At 35.3% G+C, this 27,416-nt stretch overlaps 1 protein-coding gene across 1 annotated transcript in view; it reads left to right on the forward strand.

Moving 5' to 3' along the window:
* Positions 1-1,011: 1,011 nt before the first annotated feature.
* The window catches only part of LOC138712087 (sodium-coupled monocarboxylate transporter 1-like), a 67,920-nt gene continuing 41,515 nt past the window's right edge, over positions 1,012-27,416 (forward strand). Inside the window, exons 1-4 of the mRNA XM_069843481.1 lie at positions 1,012-1,147; positions 12,940-13,155; positions 20,330-20,489; positions 26,832-26,949. Coding sequence (XP_069699582.1) covers positions 12,941-13,155; positions 20,330-20,489; positions 26,832-26,949 — 493 coding nt within the window. The 5' untranslated portion in view covers positions 1,012-1,147; position 12,940. The remainder of the gene's footprint in view (positions 1,148-12,939; positions 13,156-20,329; positions 20,490-26,831; positions 26,950-27,416) is intronic.

Genomic DNA, 27,416 nt, shown 5'->3' on the forward strand with positions numbered 1-27,416 from the left:
AATAATAATAATAATAATAATAATAATAATAATAATAAAAAGGTAAAAAGGTAAAGGTATCCCCGTAACATGCCATGAAGGCACTTGGGGGGCATGGAGGTAGAGCCCCATGCTTTCCATGACCTCGGCACTAGAATGAGGTGGTGTGGTCGGCACCACGCTCTGACCGCCTTTTACCCCCGGGAAAGACCCGGTACTCAATTTTATAGGAGGCTGAGTGAACCTCGGGGCCGTTCTGAAAGTTTGGCAACGAGAAAAAATCCTGTCACCACCTGGGATCGAACCACGGACCTTCCAGTCGTAGCCAGCTAATAATAATAATAATAATAATAATAATAATAATAATAATAATAATAATATATCTGAATACATCCAAGAATACTGTAACAATAAATACTTTATTAAATTGATATTAGTGAAATAAAGGCTATATATTAATTTATAACCTTATGGCGATAAAGGCTATAACATGACTCCCATTCGGAAAGAAACAGACCTGAGGGTCCAGTGTAATAGATTTAGAGCACATAAAGAACTCTGTCATTCGTAGTAGATTCTAGGTAAAATTGATAAGCTATTTCTCGTCCACTTTTAATTATGACGATGTGGCCTAGATTTCAGCGAGGAGTTTCGTTCTCTTCATTGGGATTTGGGTTCGCACAAAGCTTCCTCTTATTATTTGTTGGGTTTTTTTTCAATTTTTTCCAACTGTAGTACGAATATCAGGTAAAACTTTGAAGGACATTTGAACTCAATTCGCCAAAATACCATCCAGCTAATAGCAATATGGACCACGACTATATAACTAGTCAGTTGATTCAGCGTTGTTAAATAACCAGTGAGAACTTAAATAGCATTTTAAATAATGATAAGTTAATTTTCCAAACTTTCTCTCATGAATGTACAACGTACTTTGTACTTTCTTAAGAAACGTAAGTACTTAAAATTGCTATATTCATTACGTAAGGGAATTTAAATAAGTTTTCCATTGCGTATATTGTGTCAGCATAATACAAACGAAATTCATGTGAACCATTATTAATATTTCATTTGTGGAGAGAGATATCTCAAGGCAGCTCATTCTATTGTTTGTATTTCTAAAACTTTACATTGTTATTATAAACGGATCAAGAACACAAAGAAAACAGTAAGTATTAAAAAGTGAAGAAAATAAAATATATCTGCTAGAAATATTTTGATCCTAAAAGTTAAAAAATCCACTTTGTACGTCATGAAGGCGCTTGGGAGATACGGCAGTGAAGCTCAACGTTTTCTTGACCTCGACACCATACACCCATCGCCTATTAATCTCAGGTTGAATGACCAGACGTCCTTATTTTCGCGGACATGTCCTCATTTTTATGTGTCTGTCCTCCGTCCGCGAACAAATTTTTAATTTTCCAAAATGTCCTCTTTCTTACATTGATACTTCACAGTTTGCAATGTGTGCCATAAGGATAGTCTTTGCTCTTTTCGATGTATAGCATTAAGTTGGCATTGCTGTTGTTTTAATCAAGTCGAAAATTATCAACAACACAGATCAATTCCTTCTACATCAGACCTTCTCAACCTGGTGCTCTTTTAATGACGTTTGATGTTCTCGTTATGCGAGTAAAAATGTTCTCGCGAGCACGAACGATCATGAGGTCTTTCTTTCAATGTAAACTTTGTTATACGAGTCAGAAGAAATAATGTTCCTATCCAGCCATTATACTATTTTAACGTCCTAATACGCCTTTGCGTATTTCATTATGCATAACCCTTTTAAATTAAGTGTGGACCTAGTCAGAAAAATCAAGATTATCCATGAGAATAATATGGCTTTTCGTGAGGAACTGAATTGATAGATCTCCAATCCTTTTTAACGCTGAAATATTTGCTTTAAAAGGAGAAATTCATAGTCTTTCGGAAGCGAAGACATAAAAAGATTCCAAATATTTCGGAGTGTTTCTCTCAAATGTCTAGCTTTGTTCGGCACGACTTACCTATACGAAAAAACGTTCTCAGTTATGAAATATCTTAAGGGTATATGTACGTGAACGACCACAAATGCTATCAGAAAATGCAGGCTCTAAATTTCTAAAATTTGATAAGGAAATGAACTCACAATTGGACAAAAATTACAAGGTACTACAACAAGACTTATTAGAACTTAAATATCTGATAAAGGTATAAAAATGTTACTAATAATATTTTTTTACAATTCACTTTTTACTTTAAATTAAATTTTCCAAAATGTGAAAATTTTTACACATTATTTCATAACTCCACAACCATTAGAGATAGAATTCTGAAATTTTGTACACTGATTTAACATGTGTTTATGCAAAAGATAGACTACAATAATGCCCATTTCTTTGAAAATAGAAAAATTAAGTCACGAAACATTATGTAAATTTTAATATATTTTATATAGGACAAATAAAAATTAATTGCATTAAAATAAACAACTCTACATGTCTGAGAGTAGTCTGCGTTTCAGAAATAAGTGTTTATTACATGCAGGAAAAATAATAATGCTGTCAGAGAGACCATAACAATGTTATGGCTACCAAATGATGTAACTTCAGAATTTTTTTTTCTTTTTTCATATTTTGATAAAACTGGTTTGAAAAATATTATTAGTAACCTTTTTTATACTTATATCAGATATTTAAGTTCTAATACATCTTGTTGTGGTACTTTGTAATTTATGTCGAATTGTGAGTTCATTTTCTTATAAAATTTTAGAAATTTAGAGCATGGACTTTCTGATAATATTTGTGGTCGTTCACGTACATATACCCTTAAGAACAAATCACGATTAATTTATTTGTCTTCTCTTTGGACATCCTGAAATTTTGAATAACATATAAGTTCAAGTATGTCATTACTCTTGTGAGTGTTTTAAAAATTTATGTTTTACTTCTTATTTCATTTATGTATATATTTACATATTAAACCTATTCGACGTCATGGTGCTCGCTCTCTTATTATTATGTGTAGGCGGTGTTCACAATCTTAAAAAGTTTGAGAACTCCTGTTCTACATTGTGGTTTGAAGTAGGCTATTCTTATTTATTCTTACTCCTAACTTCTTCTTTGAACCTTAAATATATTTCTATAATCAAAGTTGAGACAAGTGAAGTACTACCAACTTTGGCACATTGTGCGTCATTCTTATTTATTACTATTAATTGTTAATTGTTCAATTTCCGGTTCTCTTATGTTAAGCTGTCGGCCTTCGAGTTCCGACTTCTGTTCGTCTGGCTATTTTGGTGGATTGTGCTTTGGCTTGAAGCACGTGGCGTTGTTCTGTTTATTTTTATATTACAATTGCTATTATTTTGAGTAAGTGAGTGTTTTCATTAATTTCATCTCAATGGACAGATGAACGTAATAGGTTGACAATTGAATCTATTAAAGGTCTGTTAATAATGCAATACAATTTTAAGGAATAGGCCTAATGCTGTTTGAACAGTAAAACAGGAGCAACAGTAACAAATATAAATGACACTCGGGAGGAAATTAAACGCAGAATAAATATGGGAAATGCCTGTTATTATTCGGTTGAGAAGCTTTTGTCATCTAGTCTGTTGTCAAAAAATCTGAAAGAATTTATAAAACAGTTATATTACTGGTTGTTCTGTATGGTTGTGAAACTTGGATTCTCATTTTGAGAGAGGAACAAAGATTACCGGTCTTTGAGAATAAGGTTCTTAGGGAAATATTTGGGGCTAAAAGGGATGAAGTTACAGAAGAATGGAGAAAGTTACACAACGCAGAGCTGCACGCATTGTATTCTTCACCTGACTTAATTAGGAACATTAAATCCAGACGTTTGAGATGGGCAGGGCATGTAGCACGTATGGGCTAATCCAGAAATGCATATAGAGTGTTAGTTGGGAGGCCGGAGGAAAAAGACCTTTGGGGAGGCCGAGACGTAGGTTGGAGGATAATATTAAAATGGATTTGAGGAAGGTGGGATATGATGCTAGAGACTGGATTAATCTTGCACAGGATAGGGACCGATGGCGGGCTTATGTGAGGGCGGCAGTGAAACTCCGGGTTCCTTAAAAGCCATTTGTAAATAAGTAAGTCAGTAAGTAAATAATGCTGTTAGAATTTTTATAAAATGCTTTTGAACAAACCTAAACTCCTGCAAGGAATTTCATCCTCAGGGAAATATCTGTGAACTTACTATATTTTACAAGCAATTCTCTAACTATTATAATGTTTCTTTGCAAATTTTGTAATAGCTTTTCTCTCAACATCTAGATTCATTTTCAGCTTAGTTGTTATTAGTTTTCTTTTTTATGATGCTTTGCGGTGTTTTGTTTTTATCTACTTATAAAACTTTGGCCTTAGATTATAATATCATAATATGTATGAGTTCATAGGCCACATTATGGAAGGTGAGAGAGATTCAGCAGGCTTACACCAAAAACAGACTCTTTTGATTGCTAACATCTGTAATTTGTGTAAATGTTCAAAATTTCTTATTCATATTTATAACTGTTATTAATATACAACAAAATTACTAAACTTTAGCGGTGCTATTCATAGACATTTCGCTAGCCCGCGCTACGAGCGTGCTAAACTAGCCCCAGCTATCGACTGGCAGGATTCATATCATATCGTATCATATCATATCATATCATATCATATCATATCATATCATATCATATCATATCATATCATATCATATCATATCATATCATATCATATCATATCATATCATATCATATCATATCATTTATCATATCATATCATATCGCTAACTCTGGTTTATGAATAAAAAAACGTTAGTTCGCTGATCATCCACCGGAAGCCCGCGCTAAGAATGTCTATGAATATGGCCCTAGATCTTTGTTATATATCATTTCTTCGCTGCTTCCATTAGGCATGTCCTCGTTTTTTCTACAATGTCCTCATTTCCCACCCTGCTACCCTCTTTTTCATGTCGGTGGATCTAGTCACTCTAATCCTGGAAAAAAATCGATACTTAATTTGTTAGGAGTTTGAGTGAAACTCAAACATTATTATTATTATTATTATTATCATTATCATTATTATTATTATTATTATTATTATTATTATTATTATTTCTCGAATTTTTGGCAATTCTTTTTGACAAAATATATGATAGGGTTGTATTTTATATTTAACATGACTTTGTAGAATAATGAAATAGACTCAAAATTTAAATATTATAAACATCTAGTTAGACTTCTGATCGAAGTTCTGGCTGAGATTATTTTAGTTATTATTATCAGGCAGTAATTTCCTACTAGGTTCTCATCATTTAGCCAATTATCATGACAATTCCAATTCTTTCCTTTTCTACAAGATTTACCACGTTGATCAACTTTACATATAATAAAAAATGATGGACCTTTGTTATTCGCTTGTTTTAGATTGTGTTCTACCAATGACTATTGGATCTAGAGCGATCTTTATTTACAATAGGGATAAACATATATCTAATACACTTATCTCTCACAATTATTATTCACTTAAGTCATGTCATACAGACACAATATGTAAATACGTGAAAAATGTTTTTAATCATTTCTTTTATTTTAAGACGTGGAGAATTATTGCAGTAAAAATCAATAAAACTTCGCATAAAAATACACACCTTTACATATTTCAGAAAGAACGAAAAATTAATGTTTCATGAATAGGTCTACATGAAAAATTTGTCGATTTACTTGAATATGGTATTTTTAAGTAACACTAAGAATTAAACATTTAAAATATATATTAAATATATTTACTCATCCAGAAAACTAGAGTGCAACTATTTTTTAAAGACAACAACGGAAAATTTTCGTCGATTATGTAGCTCTTTAATAATAATAACAATAATAATAATAATAATAATAATAATAATAATAATTTTATTGTTCATGCTTACTTAATATACGTTCAATTTAATATACATACATTCAGTAATTCGTTCACCTTTCAACTACGAGATAGCAGCACCAGTACTAGTTCTATTGATTCATGTTTATGTCTTCACACAATTATTTCAACTGGTGCAACTTTTCAATGATATTTGGGCACATGAAACATTATCAAAGTGTTTTGAGAACAACATTTATAATACCCATATATAAAAAGCAGACAAAGATATATGCTGCTATTACAGAGTTACTAGAAAAAATTCTTGTAGTAACAACCTCCAGGCTACAAGCAGCTCTTTGAAAAGAAAAATTAAAACAATTAATGGAAGAAACAATTAGTGAAATAAAATGTGGATTGAGAAAAGATCGTTCATATGTAGATGTCATATTTAGGCTTTAATTAAACACATATTTAATTAAAAAAGGGAAGAAATTGTTTGCGGATTATGAAAAAAAAACATACTATCGAGTTCAAGGAATATTAAAAACAATTTAGAAAATTTTCAAGTCCCCAATACCTCATTAAATATAATAAAAAGTTTATTTGCTACTATATTAATCGAAATTAAATTAAATAAAGATTAAACCATGTATGTATTTTGGAGTTAAACAAAGATTTAGAGAAGACTGTGGTCTCTCTCCACTCCTATGTATTATCTATGTGTTGGGTTTATACAGAAAGACTGGTTTACTACGGAACAACCGCCATTACAGGGTAAGGACAATGCAACCTTAACAATCATATATTAATATTGGTAATTGTTCAGTCCGACATGAACATTTTTGAGGACATAGAGACTATATCTTTTTATTAGTCACTTCATATATTTATTAATTTGATTCATAGTATTCTGCCCACGGCCAGGTCTTTCATTTCAAACCCAGCATTCTCCAATCTTTCCTATTTTCTGTCTTCATCTTAGTAGTCGCACATGATCCATATATCTTAATGTCGTCTATCATCTGATATCTTCTTCTGCCCAGAACTCTTCTCCCGTTCACCATTCCTTTCAGTGCATTCTCCTCCTCAACCAGTGACCCAACCAATTCCTTCTTCTCTCTCTGATAAGTTTCAGCATCATTCTTCCTTTACCCGCTCTTTCTAACGCAGCTTCATTTGTTATTTTGTCTGTCCATTTCACACGATCCATTTGTTTTCCATATCCACATTTCAAATTATTTTAGTTGCTGCTATTCACTTCGTCGTAATGCCCCCATACAATGCCACACTCCACAAGTAGAACTTCTATAGTCTCTTCATTAGTCCACATAAGGTGTTTTTTTTCTATTAAAAGCTTCCTTTGCTATTACTGTCCTCATTTTGTCTTCCTGGCAGCAGCTCATGTTACTGCTTATATTACTATTCCCCAAATAGGCCTATTTGAAGCTGTCCACTTGCTCTACCGCCTCATTTAGAATTCGCACGTTTACCTTCTTTATTTCTCTTCCGATAACCATGGTCTTCGTCTTGTTTGCATTTATCTTCATCCCATACTGCTCACAACTGTCATGCAGCTCCTGTACCATATCCCTTAGTACGTTTAGAGTACGTACCAGGAATCCTGACAACTTGTATTTACGTCAAAATCTTTAAATGTATTTATTTTGCACCATCACATTGGATTCTTTGCATTTCGTATAATGATAAAGAGGAAAAAAATACTGTTTGCGACAAAACACGATATTTACAGTATCAGAATTATCTCCGTGCAGCACACGCAGTGTTATTTGCATACATATCTTCTATTCTTGTTTTTCTACACGATAATTAATGAAGGAAAGATTGGAAGCTATTTGGAGTGATATTAAACCAAATTAACACTCATACCTAGAGTAAATATTATGACATCATTAGGATATAAAATGGAGTTATAGTACCACTACCAAATCAGAATTACATATTGTCTTTAAGGCACAATATTACTGCCGAAATTATTATCCTTGTATAGGCTTTATGCACTTGTTGGAATGAGATTGCTTTGGAGTCATAGTCATCTTATTCAAATACATAACGCGCAAAGTTCACGAGATATGTTGAAGGAATTTATATTGCCCATTAAGGAATTTTTGGACTAAAAACAACACAGACCACCTCTTTTGTATAAGCATTAAAAAATGAAAGGTCCCTCTTCCGATTCCTCGTTACATTCATTTTATATTTCAAGAGCATCGTGTCTGAAACAGGATCCAACCGGCATCGTGTGGATGCGATCACCTGTCGACAGGTGTATGGCTACGTAGAACCACGTATAGGCGCGATCACCTGTCAACAATTGCACAGCTTTACTATGCTGAATATCTTTACGAAGAATTACGTGTGAGTGTGATCAACTGCCAACAGGTGCAAAGCTTTACTATGCTGAATATTTTACTTAGAACTAAGTGTAGATGTGATTACTTGTCAACAGTTGCACATCGGTTGAGCTTTTCGGACTTCTTCCATTGCTAATATTCAAAAATTGTAGCACAACGTTTCGAAGAATGGATCTCTCTTCGTCGTCAGGTGAAAACCCACTGTGGGGATCGTTACAAACAGCTAGCCTGTCTGACTGATCCATCTGGCTAGCTGTTTGTAACGATCCCCACAGTAGGTTTTCACCTGACGACGAAGAGAGATTTACTTTTCGAAACGTTGTGCTACAGTTTTTGAAAATTAGCAATATAAAAAGTCCAAATAGCTCAACAATTGAACAATTCACCGTTGTTCTCCCCCCCCCTTCAGCGTCAGCACGTAGAGCTGAAAACTCGGGTTCGAGTCCCGTGCCGGAGAGAATTTTTCTCCGTTCCACCCATCCTTCATTATATGATAATGTAGAATTATTGCACGGAAATATATGTACTTCGGTACATCACAATAATATGATATCCGTAAATAATCACATCACCTAGTGATTTAACAAGGCGCTCATTCCGTCGGATCCCGACCACTTAGTCACTCGTAATGAGTGCACCTCTGTACATAGTGAGTTGGACATTGTGCCACTGTCACACATCTGTGACAGCGCAGGAGGGTTCACCATTAAAGGGAAATTAAGAGGGGAAACTTTAACTGAGTGGATTCAATCCGGCATCGGAACTGGAATCCGGTGTGGCTTAGTGGATAAAGCGTTAGTACGTAGAGCAGAAAACCCGGGTTCGAGTCCCGGTGCCGGAGAGAATTTTTCTCCGCTCCACCCATCCTTCATCATGTGCTGCATGTGCACCTAGAAACGTATGGGTGCGATCACCTGTCGACAGATGCATGGCTTTACTGGTCATTCTGAAAAAGTATAACTAAGTAAACACAGATTCATCAAGAAAAATAAATTGATAACATTAAAGTATAAATTTTGAAAACGAATTATCTCCTGAGGTATTTAAAATTCCACATATTAAAATCGCTCTAGCCCTCAGTAGTGTTACATTATTTTGGAATAGATCTGTACAGTACCTAATTGTTGTGGATGTTTATTATTTTGCGTTATTTCTTGTACGTACTATAGACATGTCTGTGTAACTGGCTCAAGTATCATTTAACACATCTTCATATTTGTAGAACCCGGTATACCCATTTTGAGCAGTTGGATATTTCGCTCTTGGATAGAACTGTTGGCGCGCTAATTAAATATCTCGTTACTTCTGCGAGCCTTGTCAAAGGACCGAAAGTTAATTGACATTCCTTCGGTCTTTCTACGTCATCCGTGACCATTTCAACTGTATTTGTAACAGGAAACGTCCTTCCCTTTCAAACGGTTACGTAGCAACCTCTGTAAAGGCAGACTTCTCAAGTTCTATTTCTATACTCCCGTATGAGTATCAAATATATAACACGGACAACTCTATTTACCAAACGACTGTTGTAGCTTTCTTGTGTTCTCTATTCAATTATTTTGTCCCAATTAAATTTTTCTCTTTATATATTTTTTCTCTTCATGCTACATTCTATATTCTTTGTTTATTAAAAATATGTTTCTTTTAAATTACTATTTTATTTTCTCCTGTTTTTATACTTCATCTCAAAGTTTTTCTTATATAATTTCGTTCATTGTATTTATTTAGTTAATATTTCCCTTTCGATTTAATTTTCTAACACAGAACTATGTTTTTCCTCGAGTATGAATCTTTCGGATGTCCCAAAAAGTGCAAAATTTGATATGCTTACTGATCGGAAACTGTAAGATCTATGTTAATTATTTATTTACAGTTGTATAGAGGACACATATCGCTTCTTAACAATATGTAAATAGATTAGACCGGATAGTCTTTCTGCATACCAACAGAGAAAAATCATCTCATCATTACCTTCACTCCATTGTTTAGGCATCATTCTCTGTTCCGACTTCACTGTAGCCTAATCCTTTCATCTCAGGCCTATGTATGATCTGCCTGTATATCTTTTACCCAAAGGTCTGTAATTGAAGATTTATTTTGGAAGTCTTGTGTCATCCATCCTGTCTAAATGTTGCAGCTATTTGAATCTGTATGGCTTCATTTATTGCAATTGCTTTGAATTTCTTCTCTGATTATATCGTTATTTATGTGGTCTAATAAAGTGCATTCCTTTGTTCTTCTCAAATATTTCATCTCTCATGCTTGTATCGAGAAAAATTGTAACACAAATAAAACCATTAGGTCTACCCTTATGGCAGTAGCGTTGATGCCACCAGTAATGTATTCATTTCTTAAAGAATTTCATTTCTTTATTCCTGACCCAAGTTATGTTTCTATTGCAACATTGATCAAATGGTATGACCGAACTGTACTTACTGTATTATGTTAGTGAACTCATCCTCATTTGTTTTTATATTTTAAATTTCTGCGACTAGGAGAAATGGCGGTGCACAACTTCTAATCACTAAACTGTGCACCAATATGCCTGGGTTAAACCCCAAATCTCTCCGCAATTCATATGAAGAGAAAGCATGTCACTGTTGATAGTGATTCGTTCATTGGATTGGGACATTAAGCTTGGCTGCCCCCTTTGTGCTATTCGACAGGAGTAGGCTACTTGCCGGCACCAGGTTTTCACTTCTCCCTTCCTCAACATCCTCATCCATTCCCTACATTACACTTACACGGACACTTACACTTACCCTGGTACACGACATAACTCTTTACAGATACATATCATGTACAGCGTGGCCCGTCGAAATGGTGTACAAAATGAAAATGGTTACAGTCCTGTCGTCTGTCTGCAATATGCGGAACCCGAATCACGCAGGTGAAGTGGGTAGGCATTTGTGCAGGATGTAAATACCGGTAGTGATAGTGTTGTAAAATAATGACAGTAATGATGTGGGCCTAAATAGGCCTTACTTACTTACAAATGGCTTTTAAGGAACCCGAAGGTTCATTGCCGCCCTCAACATATGCCCGCCAGCGGTCCCTATCCTGTGCAAGATTGTAGCGGTAATATTATAATTAGTGTAGATTTGTAAGTAAGTCAGAAACTGATGTTAATTTTTAAACGCGGTTTTCTCAAAACAACTTTGTTATGTATATATACACCTATATCACAGAAACTATTAATATTTCAGAGCTGGAATTTTGCACACTCATTGTACATCACATAATGACTTGATGGTAGCACTTTTACATTGATATATTATGAATTACTAGATTCAGATGTACTTTAGTGTTGAACATTTCATGTTTTCCTCGGTAGAATTTTTATATAAATATATTACTTTTTAAAAAAATTGATAAAATCGAGCTAGATCTATAATTTTGCTAGCAAACGTAGCTAAGTATATTGAAAATATGTATGAAAAAATTGAACCATATAGATTAACCAGTTTTCAAGAGGAAGGTGCATGGATTTAAGTTTTTTTTTCTTCTTTCATTTGAATACAATTTTTCTTAAACTCAATTATAATAGTTAATATAACAAACTAACCACCAATATAATCCTAAAAGCATGTAGAGTAATATGTGAAAATTAGAAAAAAAAAACACCTTTTATTGTTTGGGAAAAATAATCACTTAAAATCAGCATTGCGCACTATGAAAACACTTAGGGCCGTATTCATAGACATTCTCAGCGCGGGCTTTCGGTGAATGATCAGCGAACTAAGGTTTTTCGTATTCATAAATCAGTGTCAGCGATATGATATGAATCCTGTTTAGCACGCTCGTAGCCCGGGCTAGCGAAATGTCTATGAATAGCACCCTTAGGGTTCGTCCCAGGAATCTGTTAAGTAGAAAGACGAAATAAGACCTGTGCGCAAGTGGTATGTGAGAGGTTAGGACCAATGACCGCTCTGGGTGGGAGGCATTGGTTGAACGAAACTACCAATCCCTTGTGGAGAAGGGATCATTTCTATCTGACCTCTGTACTGCGAACATCTTACTCCTTAGCGGCCTCGAGTTGATGCTGCCCCCCATACACTCCGACACAGAATCCGACCCCGCATGCGCCAAGTCACTCTACAGATTCATGGGACGGATCATACACTACCTTATCCCCTTAAAAATGAAAAATCAATTTCTCTCATACTTGAACGCGTATGTCCGACAAGATGAGCTAAACAGATTGGTGGCTAGTACTGTGTTTGTATGGGAGGCCATTTTAATGCATAGCTTTGTCAGTTGTAAAGTATCTTAAAATATCTTTCATAGATATAAAGCTGAGAGAGAATTATAAAATAACATAGAAAACAAAAATATATTTTTTTACCCTCGAAGGTGTATGTGCCCCGTTAAAGTAGGATTTAATAAAATATGTAAGAATTGATATGATATAATATAAAGGACCGAAATAAAATTAAATTGAATGAAGCTTAAAAAAAATATCCTGGAGCAGAATATTACAGAAAGCGAAAGAACGTAATTGAACAAAATTAATATAAAATAACAACATGGAGTAGAGAGTAATGTAGCGGAATGAAAGAGAACAACAGAATTTATTGTAGTTTAGTGGAGTGCAATAGACTAGAAATGATATTAAAATAATAACTTGGTGCATTGCTTGCTATCGCATTGCAGAAGTTGGTTTAAATTCTTCCTTCTTCCTTTAGGATGTGAGGAATGTTTACATATGTTAGATTGCTCATTCATTGACCTTTTTATAGGATGACCATGAATGTGACGACAGATTTTGAAGAAGGAGCGAAGGCCCTTTTCTTCAGTTGGTTGGACTTCACTCTCTTCATACTGATGCTTGTTGTATCTACATTAATTGGAATCTACTTCGGGTTCTGGGGTAAAAAGGAAGATACACCGAAAGAGTACCTCCATGGTGGAAAAACAATGAACACTATGCCCGTAGCTGTATCGCTGGTATCAAGGTATATGTCGTACTTCCAATCACAAAATACCCATATTACAGTGTCTTATAAGTATGAACGTATCAAATTTAAAGTTTATATCAATGGTAGGCTAACTTATAACTAGACTCCTACGTTTGATTATATTGTACGCAAGTTAGATGCTCATGGATCATACTAGCTTGCTTTCAAAGTAGGGCTCTGACTCCTGTCCTTGCTCCGTTTCCTGTATTACATCTGCTTTTGTGCGAGATCGTGCGTATTTGCTTGGTTTCCGCACAAAAGCAATCCGCCGAAAGTCTAAAATTCCACATTCACTATTCCCAACTTAACACACATAACAATTTCCCTCTTCTTACCGCTTAAGTGACATATTGATTTTATTGCTTTAGGCTTTTAACATATTATTTTTAGAGACGTTCAATATAGTAATAATTATAAATTGGAAACTTACCACTGCAATTTCACCTAAATTGCACTGTTAATTATTGTTTTTAAATATTTGCAAAAATTAAGTAAACTCTATAACTCCACTAAAGTTACTGCATTCGTGATGCAAGTAACATTAAGGAAGCCGTGAAAAAATCAACAAGATTCCAGACTCATCATAGACTGGGGGAAAAAAAGACAAACGTATATCACGGCCTGCTGGAGTATAGTAAACACAGAAAACATTTTAAAGCAACAATGTTGAAGATAGATATTTTTGTTTTGCAAATTTTCCGTCATTGAACAGAAACCAAGATGGAGATTTCATTGCAACTAATTAGAAATTCCTCTTTCATGTATGTAATAAACGATCTTCGCACAAAATAATGTACGATACACGAGCGGTATGTTTTCTTTCAATTCTCGGAAATTAAAAAAGCTCAACTACGTTTCGATTTTTTCAAACTTTTCCTCGAAAATGAAAACTTCAACATACCGCTCTTGTAACGCATATTACTATTTCGTATTTTGCATTAGAGGCATTGAACAATGCGAATTCTACTCACGTACAGAAAATACTGTCATGTGTATTTAATAACAAACAAAATATTTATTTAAAGCCATCTTATATACAACGGAAGATTATTCTTAAAATAAGTAAAACGAATCTAGACTCTAGATAGGCTTACTTTTTTGTTTCACAATATATTTTTCAACAGTAATATCACTAGATGTTTTGTTTTATGTAGAGATAATCAAAACTCGATTGGGATTTAATTGGCTATTACAGGATTAGAAGAAAGTATATACATATTGGAATAAATAAAGTAGTCTAATACAATAAAATATTAACTGACTTAATGAAATTCTATTTCACTAATGTTAGTTTAACCAAAACGTTTGAACGGAGCCGCCATTTTTAGTTGACTGTCTGCTGTAAACAAATGACGATTGCAAAGCATGTTTTATGGTACCGTAAAGAATTTGGAGTTTGAAATGTAGATAAATAAAGAAACAAATAATAGAGAGGTAATACGAACAGAAGAAAGTACACAGAGATTAGAAGAAATAAAGTACTCTAATACAATAAAATAGATATTAATTGACTTACTAAATTCTATTTCACTAATGTTACCTTTACCAAAATTTTTGAACGGAGCCGCCATTTCCAGTCGACTATCTATGCACAAATTACGATCGCAAAGCATGTTTTATAGTACCGTAGAGAATTTGCAGTTTTAAATGTTGGCAAACAAAGAAACAAATGCGAGGGTAGTTATAAAAACAAACAAATGCTAGGGAAGCGATAAAATTGTGCGATAAGCAGCCATGATTGGTTGAAAGACGTCCTTGCGTACCGTTTTATTGGTCAAAAGTAGTATGGCGTAGTGAAAGTGTAATAGTCACTCAAAAAGTAAAAGTCAATGCTCATTATTTTTCACCTATTTACAGACTTTTGAATAAGTAAATTGCACTTTTTAAAATAAGTACAAATAGATAGATACACATTTTATCAAAGTGAAATGAGTTTAGAAGTAAATAATATGATAATTTATTGAAAGAATTGAAATTTGAATATTCACAATTAAAAAGTAGTTAACACTGAACTATATATAATAAGGTATATAAATATATAAATATATATATATATATATATATATATATATATATATATATATATATTTCGGCTTTGGTGTTTCAGCTTCTGTTCATACAGAAAAGTTTGTTGGTTGTGTCTCTAATGCCAGATTACAGAAATTAATTATGAATAGGCCTACTCGTTTTACGTGTGAACGTTGTAAGATGGCTTATGTATGTTCACTTCTTTAAATAAATATATTAACAAATGGTGAACATTACAATACACAATTACAATTCACAATGCATACAATATTATTTTCACCGACTACTTGCTTGACGAGTCTCCATTCATTACAACGAGTGACTGTAAATTTTAAGCGTCTAAAAATAAATTCTTCATCTTTCGGATAAAATAAATTTCCTTTTGCAGTGCTCGATCCTACATTATTTTATTGGAGCACTCATTTCCAACCATATAGCTTTGTTTTGTTTTGACACTGTACACTGGACAACAGCAGACCTGACGTATGTACATTTTTTTTTATTTTATTTTAGTAGGTTATTTTACGACGCTTTATCAACATCTAAGGTAATTTAGCGTCTGAATGAGATGAAAGTGATAATGCCGGTGAAATGAGTCCGGGGTCCAACACCGAAATTTACCCAGCATTTGCTCATATTAGGTTAAGGGAAAACCCCGGAAAAAACCTCAACCAGGTAACTTGCTCCGACCGGGAATCGAACCCGGGCCATCTGGTTTCGCAGCCAGACGCGCTGACCGTTACTCCACAGGTGTGGACATGTATGTACACTGTGCTATACACAATACATAGGCCTACCTACTGCACACTGTTGCGCGTATATCGGAGGCTTTAGATCAGGCTTGGGGAACTGGGCGACAATTGTGGCGTTGCGTCACCCATCGGATATGTCACTCACCCCTTCCTTCCATCCCCGCGTCATTGACTTTTTAGGGGGAGGGGACTTGTATTCAGTGTCTGTCTTATATGATTGCGTATGGGCCACATATACGTCATTCAATGCCGGTGGACTGTGGAAGGGGAACCAACGCTTTCCCTATGCTTTCCACCCCTCTCTCGGCAGTTCTGTATCCCTGTTTTAGATAATCAAACGCAGAGCTCTACTTACAACTTTTCAATATACATAGTATTTATTTCAGTAAAAGCGTGAAAAGATTTAACAGGACGTAGGGTTTGATCTACTGAATATTTTGGCACAGGAATCTAGGGCCTGAGAAGTTGGGGTGTTTCGAAACACATCATAAGAGACAAGTTTTCTTTTGTATTATGAATTGAAAATCTGTAGAAGTTAGCAGTGTTTAAGTTTTAATCCACATAGTAAATAATTGATATATACTAACAACGCCGAAGCAAGACCATCAAACTTGAAATCCAATTATCTCACTACCCTTACCCCACCCACAAATAACTGGGTCAAGCATTTGGAAACATGGAGGTGTAGAAGTACCGACCAAGAATTTAAAGCGAACATACACAAGTAAACACATCGCTCAAATTTGTGTAAATAAATCGCTTTTCTATTAGATTAGAGAAATCTTCCTACAAAGTCGAGCAACATAGTGCGAAAACAAAACAGAATCTGTAACATCTTAACGCTTGTTAGGAGATAAATGAATTACCAAGGAGATCAGATCTAGGCGAAGTCAAACAATTGAAATACGAATGAACCTAGATTCTACTCCTTCTCTTTATTCTACAACTGACGCATTCATTCACGTGCATTCTCCCTAATAACTCATTATAAGAGATTTAATTTATTTATTCCTTCGAACGGGATGAAACTGTGAAAATCGCTCCTCGTTAGGTTTCGAAGAATTATCATTTTGGAAATACATTATAGAATCCTTTTCTTTTATTCTCGAGGAAATCTTGTACCGAAAAGACAAAAGTATATTATTATCATGCCAATAATGACCATACTATAAAGGTGGACAAAATTTACAATACGTATAATTATTTATATACATTTTTGTATTTGTAGTTAAAATTGGGCATAGTTGCATGATGTGTGATTAACAATATTATACTTACTTACTGGCTTTTAAGGAACCCGGAGGTTCATTGCCGCTCTCACATAAGCCCGCCATTGATCCCTATCCTGAGCAAGATTAGTCCAGTCTCTACCAACATATCCCACCTCCCTCAAATCGGGGAAACGGCCTCCAGATATGTGGATATATTGAATAAGCAGTGGCGGACAGCCGATGAGGGGTGGTCCTCCAGCTTGGGGGTTGGGCGAAGGCCTAACAACCATCACCGTAAAAAACAGCTTGTTACGAAACCTCAAAATAAACCTTGGAATGGGACTGATTCTCTGGTACGACCACACCAAAGGTTATGAGATTTGGTACTTGGAATGTTACAAGTCTATATAAAACAGGAGGGGTAATATTAGTAGCAAAAGAACTAGCTAGATATAGAATAGACTTTGTGGGAGTACAGGAGGGTAGGTTAGATGGGAACGGCATAACACAAATAGGACATTACTTGTCGTTTATGGGGAAGGAAACGATAATTACCAATTAGGGACAGGATTCTTTATCCATAAAAGAATAAAACCAGCAGTAAAAAAGGTCGAATTTATCAGTGACAGGTTATCGTATTTAGTAATTAAGGGTAGATGGTGCGATATCGTATTTATAAATGCTCACGCCCCTACAGAAGAGAAAGACGACGATATAAAGGATAGCTTCTATGAGGAATTGGAACACACTTTTGATCAGTTACCTAGATATCACATGGAAAATTTACTGGGAGATTTCAATACTAAGTAGGACGGGAGGATATTTTGAAACCAACTACTGGAAAAGAGAGCTTACACGTAACTAGTAATGATAATGGAGATAGGTTAGTCAACTTTGCGACATAAAAAAAATTTAATTGTCAAAAGTACAACATTCCCCCATAAGGTTATACATAAATATACTTAAACTTCTCCAGATGGATTGACACATAACAATATTATACATATGAGAATTTTGTATCCATTCCTTTTGCCTCGGTAAGCATTTCAAGTCTCTTTGGTATGCTGTGTATAGGATTTCTCCAAGGTTTGGTTTTTCAGGCTTTTGTTATGCAAATAAACGTTTTTTGGTAGAAAGATAGGAAGCGAGTTTTCGTGAAGTCAAGGATCAGTGACAGGTTAGGTTTGGCTTGTTCAATCTTTTCATATGTCTTGCATTTACGTTTGTTGGTAGATAGATAGAATAAGATCGAGGATCATTAACAGGTTATGTTGATTTATTCAAGCTTTCGATATGCCTTGCATAGACGTTTTTTGTAGGTAGCTTCACATACATATTTACCCACAGAAAGGAGTATTTTCCCGTTTAATGGAACATCATGATGGCACCAATAGGTCATGTGATTATTTCGTGTAACAATGTCGGAGATTGCACCCCGCGTTAAAATATTCCTTGATTTTTATGATGTTTCTGTTCAGGAATCGAACCGCACCGAGAATGAAAGAAACCGGACTTATATGAAGTATACTTTCAAGTTCCAAAGTTATCCACCGGCGTAGTTCAGTCATCTAAGGCGCTTGCCTGCTGATCCGCAGTTGCGCTTGCGCGTGGATTCCATTCTCTCTTGGGCTGATTACCTGGTTGGGTTTTTTTCGAGGTTTCCTAAAAAAAATATGCTGAACTTCAGGTAATCTATGGCGAATCCTCGGTATCATCTTACCAAATACCAACTTATCATCTCTAATTTCATCTATGCTAAGTAACCCAGCAGTTCATATATCGTCGTTAAATAACCATTTTAAAAATCCAAAGTTGATCAAAGCACAGTTATTAGTCGATGTAAATATTGGTATGTTGGCAATGGTTGCGAGAAAACAAAAGCAATTAATATCAATGTAGCGAATATGTGTAATCAGATAGTCTGCGCTAGTGTCCCCGAAGTTCAAACCACGTCTAATATTGACCCTAGTGATCAGAATTATTCACAATCTTGACTCTTATTCTTCGTCTATGTCTCTTCGTCTGTGTATCTTGTCTTTGTGAAATATATTTTCAACCCTCATACATGATATCTTAAATTTTATGTAATTAAAATATACAGGGTAAACCATAAGTAATGTCATTAATTTCTAGAGGTATTCTTTGAGGAATTTCAAACAAAAACCTTTAATAGAAATTTTGCTCCTTTTTCTTTCCTTCTCGAGATAAAAAATTTTTATATGAAACTTTTCATGGCGTGTTTTCTGAAAGCCACCGATTGAATTCCCAATAAGGTCAGTCAGTTTAAGAGAGCAGTGTATGCAGAATTTTGATCCGAATAAATGAAGAGTTCACTGTAAGAATGATGGATGTCATTTGGAATACATTTTGCAGGAGAAGCAATTGAAAGTTTGAAATGTTTAGCGCTCAAAGCTTAACTGTGATTTTCCGATCATTACTGGACAATGACTATCAGTGTTAATGCCATATAACTCTCTATGTACATTCTATATGTCTTAAGCTATGCATTGACAGTCTTGGTTCATTTTCGACAAGAAAGTGACATCCATCATTCTTGCAGTGGATTCTTTAAATGTAACTCTGAAAAATTTCTTTGCACAACGAAAAGTTAAATTTTTTTGGATCAAATTTCTACACATTTAAAGAAGAACACTAAAATTCTTTCAATCATAAATTATAAAAAAGCACTGTTCTCTTAAATTGACTAAGCATGTCGGGAATTAATTCAACAGCTTCCCAAAACACCCTATGAAATATTTAATATAATCTTTATCTCGAAAAGGAAACAAAAACGAACGAAATTGTATCAAACCCTTTCCTTTGATATTACTAAAAGAGTAAACCCTTAAATTTAATGATAATTATTTAGTCCTGACAGTCGCCGACAATGTGCGCCTGGTTCAAGCGAGTTCATTAAGTTACGCCAAGGGGTGTTCGGGTTAGTCAGTCACTTGCATTCAGAGACAGCGGATGTCACACATGAGGTAGAGCAGTGTGTTTCCAGTATAGTTAAGCTGTATTGCATTTCTTTACTGACGGCTCGCTCTTACCTTTACTCTGAAGCTCTCCCCATTACTCCTATTACTTCCCCTCTTTCGCGTCGCTGAGCTGTCAGGACTAAATAATCAGTCTCTACTTAGGTTCATCCTGTATAAATAATATGTATCTGTTATTGTGCAGTATTATCTCAGGCATCACAGTAATGGGGGCACCATCAGAGATCTACATGTACGGAACCCTGTACTGGTTGGTATGCGTTTCAGCCGTTTTAATAGGCTTCATCAACAACTACATCTACCTGCCTGTGTTCTACGAGTTGCAGCTGACTTCCACGTACGAGGTAATCATTTTATACGACCTGATCGTATCACCAATTAAACAGTGCAGGCTAGGACACACAAAGTGCTTTGTATACGAGCTCAAGTGCCTTTACATGAACCGATTACCATGTGTTATTGGAGGCAAATAATGTACTCCCTGGACGTATGTATCACAACTTGAAGTGTTTAGAGTTACAAGCTCTCCGAACGTGAATTTGATTTCCAGTGGGATAGCTTCAGTGCCTCTCTTCTTCAATATGTTTTACGGTAACTCAATAGTTTTGTGAAAATCTGAACATATGAGTAGGGAACCACATAATATTTTTAACGTGTAATAGTGACCAAAAATATAAGTTTTTGGTATTATACTGAGTCAAGACATACATTGCTCCATCGATATAGGAGAAAGGAAATGCGTACATGCTTAGATATAACACGCGGAGCAAGTCCCCTACAGTCGGCAAGCATAATGTTTAGGTAAAGCTTGAAGAGCCAGATATAAATTATGGATAGTAAAATATCGATCATACGGGAAAGGATATTTAAGAGTTGTTAATTCATTTGTAAAAGGTGAATCTGATGCAACGTTAAGGGGTTAGGTACAGCTTACAGCAGTAAAATTTTGGAAATATTCAACATTTCTTCCCCCTTTACCGTATCTTGTACAATAATGAAAATTAGGATGTGTAAAACAATATCCTTCTACTATATGAAAAAATATTTTTACGATTTAAAAAGAAATATTTACAATTTTGTTTTCAAAATTTAGTTCACTGTGCAGTGATGAAGCGTTTCCCACATAACTAATAACTATCCAACAATCCGTGATTAAATTCTTTGTGAGAATTTATGCACGCCATATCTACAATATGATGCAAGATCACTACTCTACCTTTGATAGACTGTCTGATAAAAAATAAATTCATTAAGCAAATGGTCAAATATCAGTATTTCCTTCTAACACAAAAAAAAAAAAACAAATATTATTTATTAAGGAATGTAGTTGAAAGAGCATTTTATTGTAAAGATGAGTTTCAGAAATAAAATAAAAGAGAGTTATGAGGGAAACGCTGCATCACTGCACAGTGAATTACCATCATTTTGAATTAAAAAAAGGCGTATAAATATTTTTTTAATTATAACAATATTTGTTTCGAATAATTTCGAGGGGAAAAATTGTTCCGGAGCCGGGTATCAAACCCGGGACCTTTGGTTTAACGTACCAACGCTCTACCACTGAGCTACCCGGGAACTCTAACCGACACCGATCCAATTTTTCCCTCTATATCCACAGACCTCAAAGTGGGCTGACAACCGTCAAGCAACCAAATTCGAGTGCACACTAACTCTGTGTGACTTAAATAAATTGTGGTTTTTCTGTTAACGAACAGTGACGTGTATTATGCAAATCAAGATTTCAGGTATAACTCCCTGTAAAGTTGGTTTCAATAATTTCGAGGGAAAAATTGTTCCGGAGCCGGGTATCGAACCCGGGACCTTTGGTTTAACGTACCAACGCTCTACCACTGAGCTACCCGGGAACTCTAACCAACACCGATCCAATTTTTCCTCTATATCCACAGATCTCAAAGTGGGCTGACAACCGTCAAGCAACCAACTTCGAGTGCACACTAACTCTGTGTGACTTAAATTGTGGTTTTCTGTTAACGAACAGTGACGTGTATTATGCGAATCAAGATTTCAGGTATAACACCCTGTAAAGTTGGTTTGCATAATTTCGAGGGAAAAATTGTTCCGGAGCCGGGTATCGAACCCGGGACCTTGGGTTTAACGTACCAACGCTCTACCACTGAGCTACCCGGGAACTCTAACCGACACCGATCCAATTTTTCCCTCTATATCCACAGACCTCAAAGTGGGCTGACAACCGTCAAGCAACCAACTTCGAGTGCACACTAACTCTGTGTGACTTAAATTTTGGTTTTCTGTTAACGAACAGTGACGTGTATTATGCAAATCAAGATTTCAGGTATAACTCCCTGTAACGTTGGTTTGCATAATTTCGAGGGAAAAATTGTTCCGGAGCCGGGTATCGAACCCGGGACCTTGGGTTTAACGTACCAACGCTCTACCACTGAGCTACCCGGGAACTCTAACCGACACCGATCCAATTTTTCCCTCTACATCCACAGACCTCAAAGTGGGCTGACAACCGTCAAGCAACCAACTTCGAGTGCACACTAACTCTGTGTGACTTAAATTGTGGTTTTCTGTTAACGAACAGTGACGTGTATTATGCAAATCAAGATTTCAGGTATAACTCCCTGTAACGTTGGTTTGAATAATTTCGAGGGAAAAATTGTTCCGGGTAGCTCAGTGGTAGAGCGTTGGTACGTTAAACCAAAGGTCCCGGGTTCGATACCCGGCTCCGGAACAATTTTTCCCTCGAAATTATTCAAACCAACTTTACAGGGAGTTATACCTGAAATCTTGATTTGCATAATACACGTCACTGTTCGTTAACAGAAAACCACAATTTAAGTCACACAGAGTTAGTGTGCACTCGAAGTTGGTTGCTTGACGGTTGTCAGCCCACTTTGAGGTCTGTGGATATAGAGGGAAAAATTGGATCGGTGTCGGTTAGTGTTCCCGGGTAGCTCAGTGGTAGAGCGTTGGTACGTTAAACCCAAGGTTCGATACCCGGCTCCGGAACAATTTTTCCCTCGAAATTATTCAAACCGACTTTACAGGGATTTATACCTGAAATCTTGATTTGAATATTTGTTTCATATAGCAGAAGGACAGTTTCTTACACAAACCAATTTTCATTATTGTACAAGATACAGTAATTGAGGAAAAAAAATGTTGAGTATTTCCAAAAAATTTATTGCTGTAAGCTGTACCTAACCCTTAATGCAAATTAATTGTATTTCCTAGAATATATCTGTCTATAAAATACATTAATAAATAATAAATAAATAAGCAATTGAATAAAGAATTAAAAAGGTAAATAAATACATAAATAAATAATAATACAATAAATATATAAATAATTAAAAATAAATAAAAGTGTACATAGGTATGAATAAATGAATAAATAAATAAATAAATAAATAAATAAAAGTGAATATAAGTATAAATAAATAAATAAATGAGCTACCTTAAACTCCCCTGCAATATCTTTAATATTTGCGCCGTTTTCAAGGCGTTGAATAATATTTACTTTGTGAGAAATACTCGGACGTGAACTTGTGTTTTACTGGCTTCCTTAGACCCAAACGCATTGTACTAAATTTGGAGGAGCAGTGTAGTACTATCAGATTAAATTAGCAAGAAAATTATCTCAGCATCTATTTCCTTTAGAATGTCAAACTGCCAAATAACTACATTTAAAAACACTATTTTAAAAGTGAAAAGAGAGAAATATTGGCTGAAACTACTAATGTTTAAGTTAAATCAGTTACATAAAATAAAAATGGATTCTCTCACCACCAAACAGACTATAATTTCACGAAATCGGAAAAGTCTAAAGTCGTGTTATAAAATAATAAAAAAATTAAATGAGTAAATAATACTATAACCTAACATTGACAGCAAACTATGCATTGTGACATTAACTGCTTGCCTATGCGTGAGATTAGTACAGATCTTATTCTGCATACAATTATTATAAACAACACTCACAATTAAATTTTACTTAAAGGAACAATATTTATCTTCATCGCTCCAAAAAGGAATTGCTTTTCTTCTCTTAAACTATGTTCATCAATCTTCAATTCAGAAAAATTTTCAATTAGATCAAGATGAAATGTCCTTGGATTACAGTTAATACAACCGAAACCTAGATTCAATTTAACTGTATATTAATTTTATTGCCTCTTCGTTGATTAACCTTTTATAAAATTAGTCAGTAGAAACCCTATTCCGCGCTATGAAATACTTGTGACTGTCACTTTGGATACATTTATCAGAGCCGTCCGCTCCTCGTTCAATGCTTGTACACTGATCTTTTGATTATACACCCTCTGACACGGAAATTCGTCCTGTTAAGAGACTATGGTCCGTCCAAGGTATCTGCGGAGTAACTTCTCGCATTTGGGGGCGGAATCTATCTGTGTCGCAGTGTATTGCGGGTAGCATCATCTCGAGTCCGCTAAGGGGTAAGATGCTCGAGGTGGAAGTTAGAGAAGAGTTCAGATAGAAATTATCCCCTCCTGCAAGCGATTGCTCTTTTCGTTCAAGCAATGCCTCCCCCAGAGCAGTCATTGGCCCTATCCCTCCCACATACCACTTGCGCAGAGGTCTTGTTTCGTCTTTCTACTCCACAGAATCCTGAAACAGACCATAAGTCCCATCTCGGAATAGCTTGGGTATCATCGTGTACGCGGTGTTTACACATGTGCGTTTTACATAGAGATATTCGAAGCCCGATCTTTGTAACGAGAAGAAAGATCTCTATTGCTAAGTCATAAAAACTTCATAGAGAATAGTCGTTTAGTGACATACAGATACGTGTCTGCTACGACTTGACTTCATTCTCGGATCTCGATGCTTAATATTTCCTCGTGTGAATCTAGCCTGAATGCGGACGACACTCGAACAAATTCACGTTACAGGAGAGCGACCATTTTCCGTGTCAAAGGCTGTACATTATCATCCTTTTCACTACAAATATCAGTTTCTTCATAATCGTCATCATTCACGTCATAGCCGGTCAGGCGGACAGGAATGGAGCATGCCCTAGGTTAGGTGGACAAGTACTGGGCAGGCGTTCCTCATAATATGAGGAAGAAGGAGTTCAGTATCCACCTGTGACTTTCATAATTGTTTCGAGTTTCTTCCGAAAAATACTCACCAGTGCATTGTTCAAAATTATGTAAACTTAATTCATGTCCGCAAAAACAGACTCAGTATTTGTCATATAAAACGGTACATATGTACGTTTTTCATTAGTTCTTCAATACACTGGAATGAAATTTATTTTTGTCAAGTGATGTCGATCATAAATCAAGTATATTTATAAATCGCACGATTTTACCTCTGATTATTATTATGTTAATGTCTTGACTCTGTAAACCAGTGGTTTCCAACCTTTTTTGACTGACGGCACACTTATATGATTTTCATTAATGATAATAATAATAATAATAATAATAATAATAATAATAATAATCAGTACTTTTTTCTGGAGGGAAGGTGGTGGAACTCTGTGTAAAATACTTTATACCAGATGGGGAGATGATTACTGTTCACTGCACTGGAATTTTGTTGCTTTTAACCTCCTTTTCGTTCAAATAAGACTTTTAGGAACTAAGAGGAATTCAAAGAAAATTAATTTAAAAACATAGTTATTCACACATATTTCGATTCCATGATGAAAAATACAACAAAAAGGTGCCGGAACGTAGTTCCAGCGAGTTCCGCCAGAAAAAAAGCACTGATAACTTCTACTGTATGTAGTTTCGGATATCCAGTGTTGTAGATAATAGGTTGATGTTAACACGCAATCGAATATTGTAAAAGAACAAGCTGCAACTTGAGTGACATTAGAAGAAAATAAAAGTATATGCCAAAAATCCCAACCTATCTATGTGGATGTCCGACAAAAAATTTATTATCGTTTTTGAAAACTCGCCTATTTAAATTAATGTGAAATCTGTTCTTGGTGAGTTGCACAGACTTTCTCTGTACGTGGCCTTATGACTGAAAAACTGAACTGAGCATTGTTGCAGGTGTTCACGTTTTCATTGGTAAAGTCTGTATCATATCAAAGACTTCATTGCAAATAAAAAATGCGTTGCAAAGAGATTTTCTGGATCGCACAAAATTTATTTTCCAATTCCAACGACACACCGATTAGGAACACCTGCTATAAACTACTGCATAAAATGTTTAAGTGTTCAAAAAATATATCAGCAAGAAAGGCCAGTCTAAGAAGCTAAAGAGAATTTGAAAATAGCTTTGCATATTACAATTTCTCCTCTTGCAGGTACCTCTACAATAAAGTTGGGTGTTATCCTCCGGTTTTGAGTAATATTGTTTTCGACTTTAAAGGAATTTGTATTTTTAAAATGGGGTTCAGTACAGGTATAGGTCATTCGGTATCTCGTGAAATCTACCTGCGAATGAAAAGAAGGATATTGTGGACTGGAAAGCTTCCCTCCCGCGCTACGTTTCTACTTGTAGCTACCTAACTCACTTAACCCTTTCATAAGGTTCTTACTGTAAGCTACGGCACACGTATCACGAGATAACTAATGACCTATACGGAAGTCGGGGATCACAAACAAATGTCTCTTCCAAAAGTGGGTCGCGACGTCAGTAAGTTTGGGAACCTCTGCCATATTTCTACAATGAATGTTGAGAGACACTCCTACATAATTTTAAATTTTTATTTGCAGTACTTGCAACTCAGATTCAACAAGCAGGTGAGGGTGATGGCATCGGTGCTGTACACCATCGGATTACTCCTCAACATCCCCATAGTTGTTTACGTGCCCGCACTGGCTTTCAGTCAAGGTGAGAACTGCAAACGACCGACCCATAAAATCGCATTAATAAAGTTATGATTCACATGGTAGAAGCGAGTGCAATGAAATAGACCAGAAACCTTCTGCAATTATTCTTACAGCCATAGAAATCAATCATTATAAAGTACGCAGTAGAAATTATATACTTCAAAAAAAAAAAAATTATTACGGTGCTCCGTAACACATATTTTGAAACTGGAGATGTGACAGGTCAGATCCCTGACAGTTTTTTTTTTTTGATAAATACGTTATTGGAACAGGTTTCCTAGGAATACTCAGAAGAGGCTTCCTCGCGTTTCTTTCGTGATCAATGTATCTCCTGTCCACAATTCTGCTTATTACGGATGCTGCAAACAACTTTCATGAGGTCCAACGACGAATGTTGAGTGAAAAAATAAATAATGAGAATTTGGGTGGGAGTTTTCTACATCTAAATAAACAAAAATAGCTTGGATT

This window comes from Periplaneta americana, chromosome 13, assembly GCF_040183065.1.
Source record: "Periplaneta americana isolate PAMFEO1 chromosome 13, P.americana_PAMFEO1_priV1, whole genome shotgun sequence".
Taxonomy (NCBI): domain Eukaryota; kingdom Metazoa; phylum Arthropoda; class Insecta; order Blattodea; family Blattidae; genus Periplaneta; species Periplaneta americana.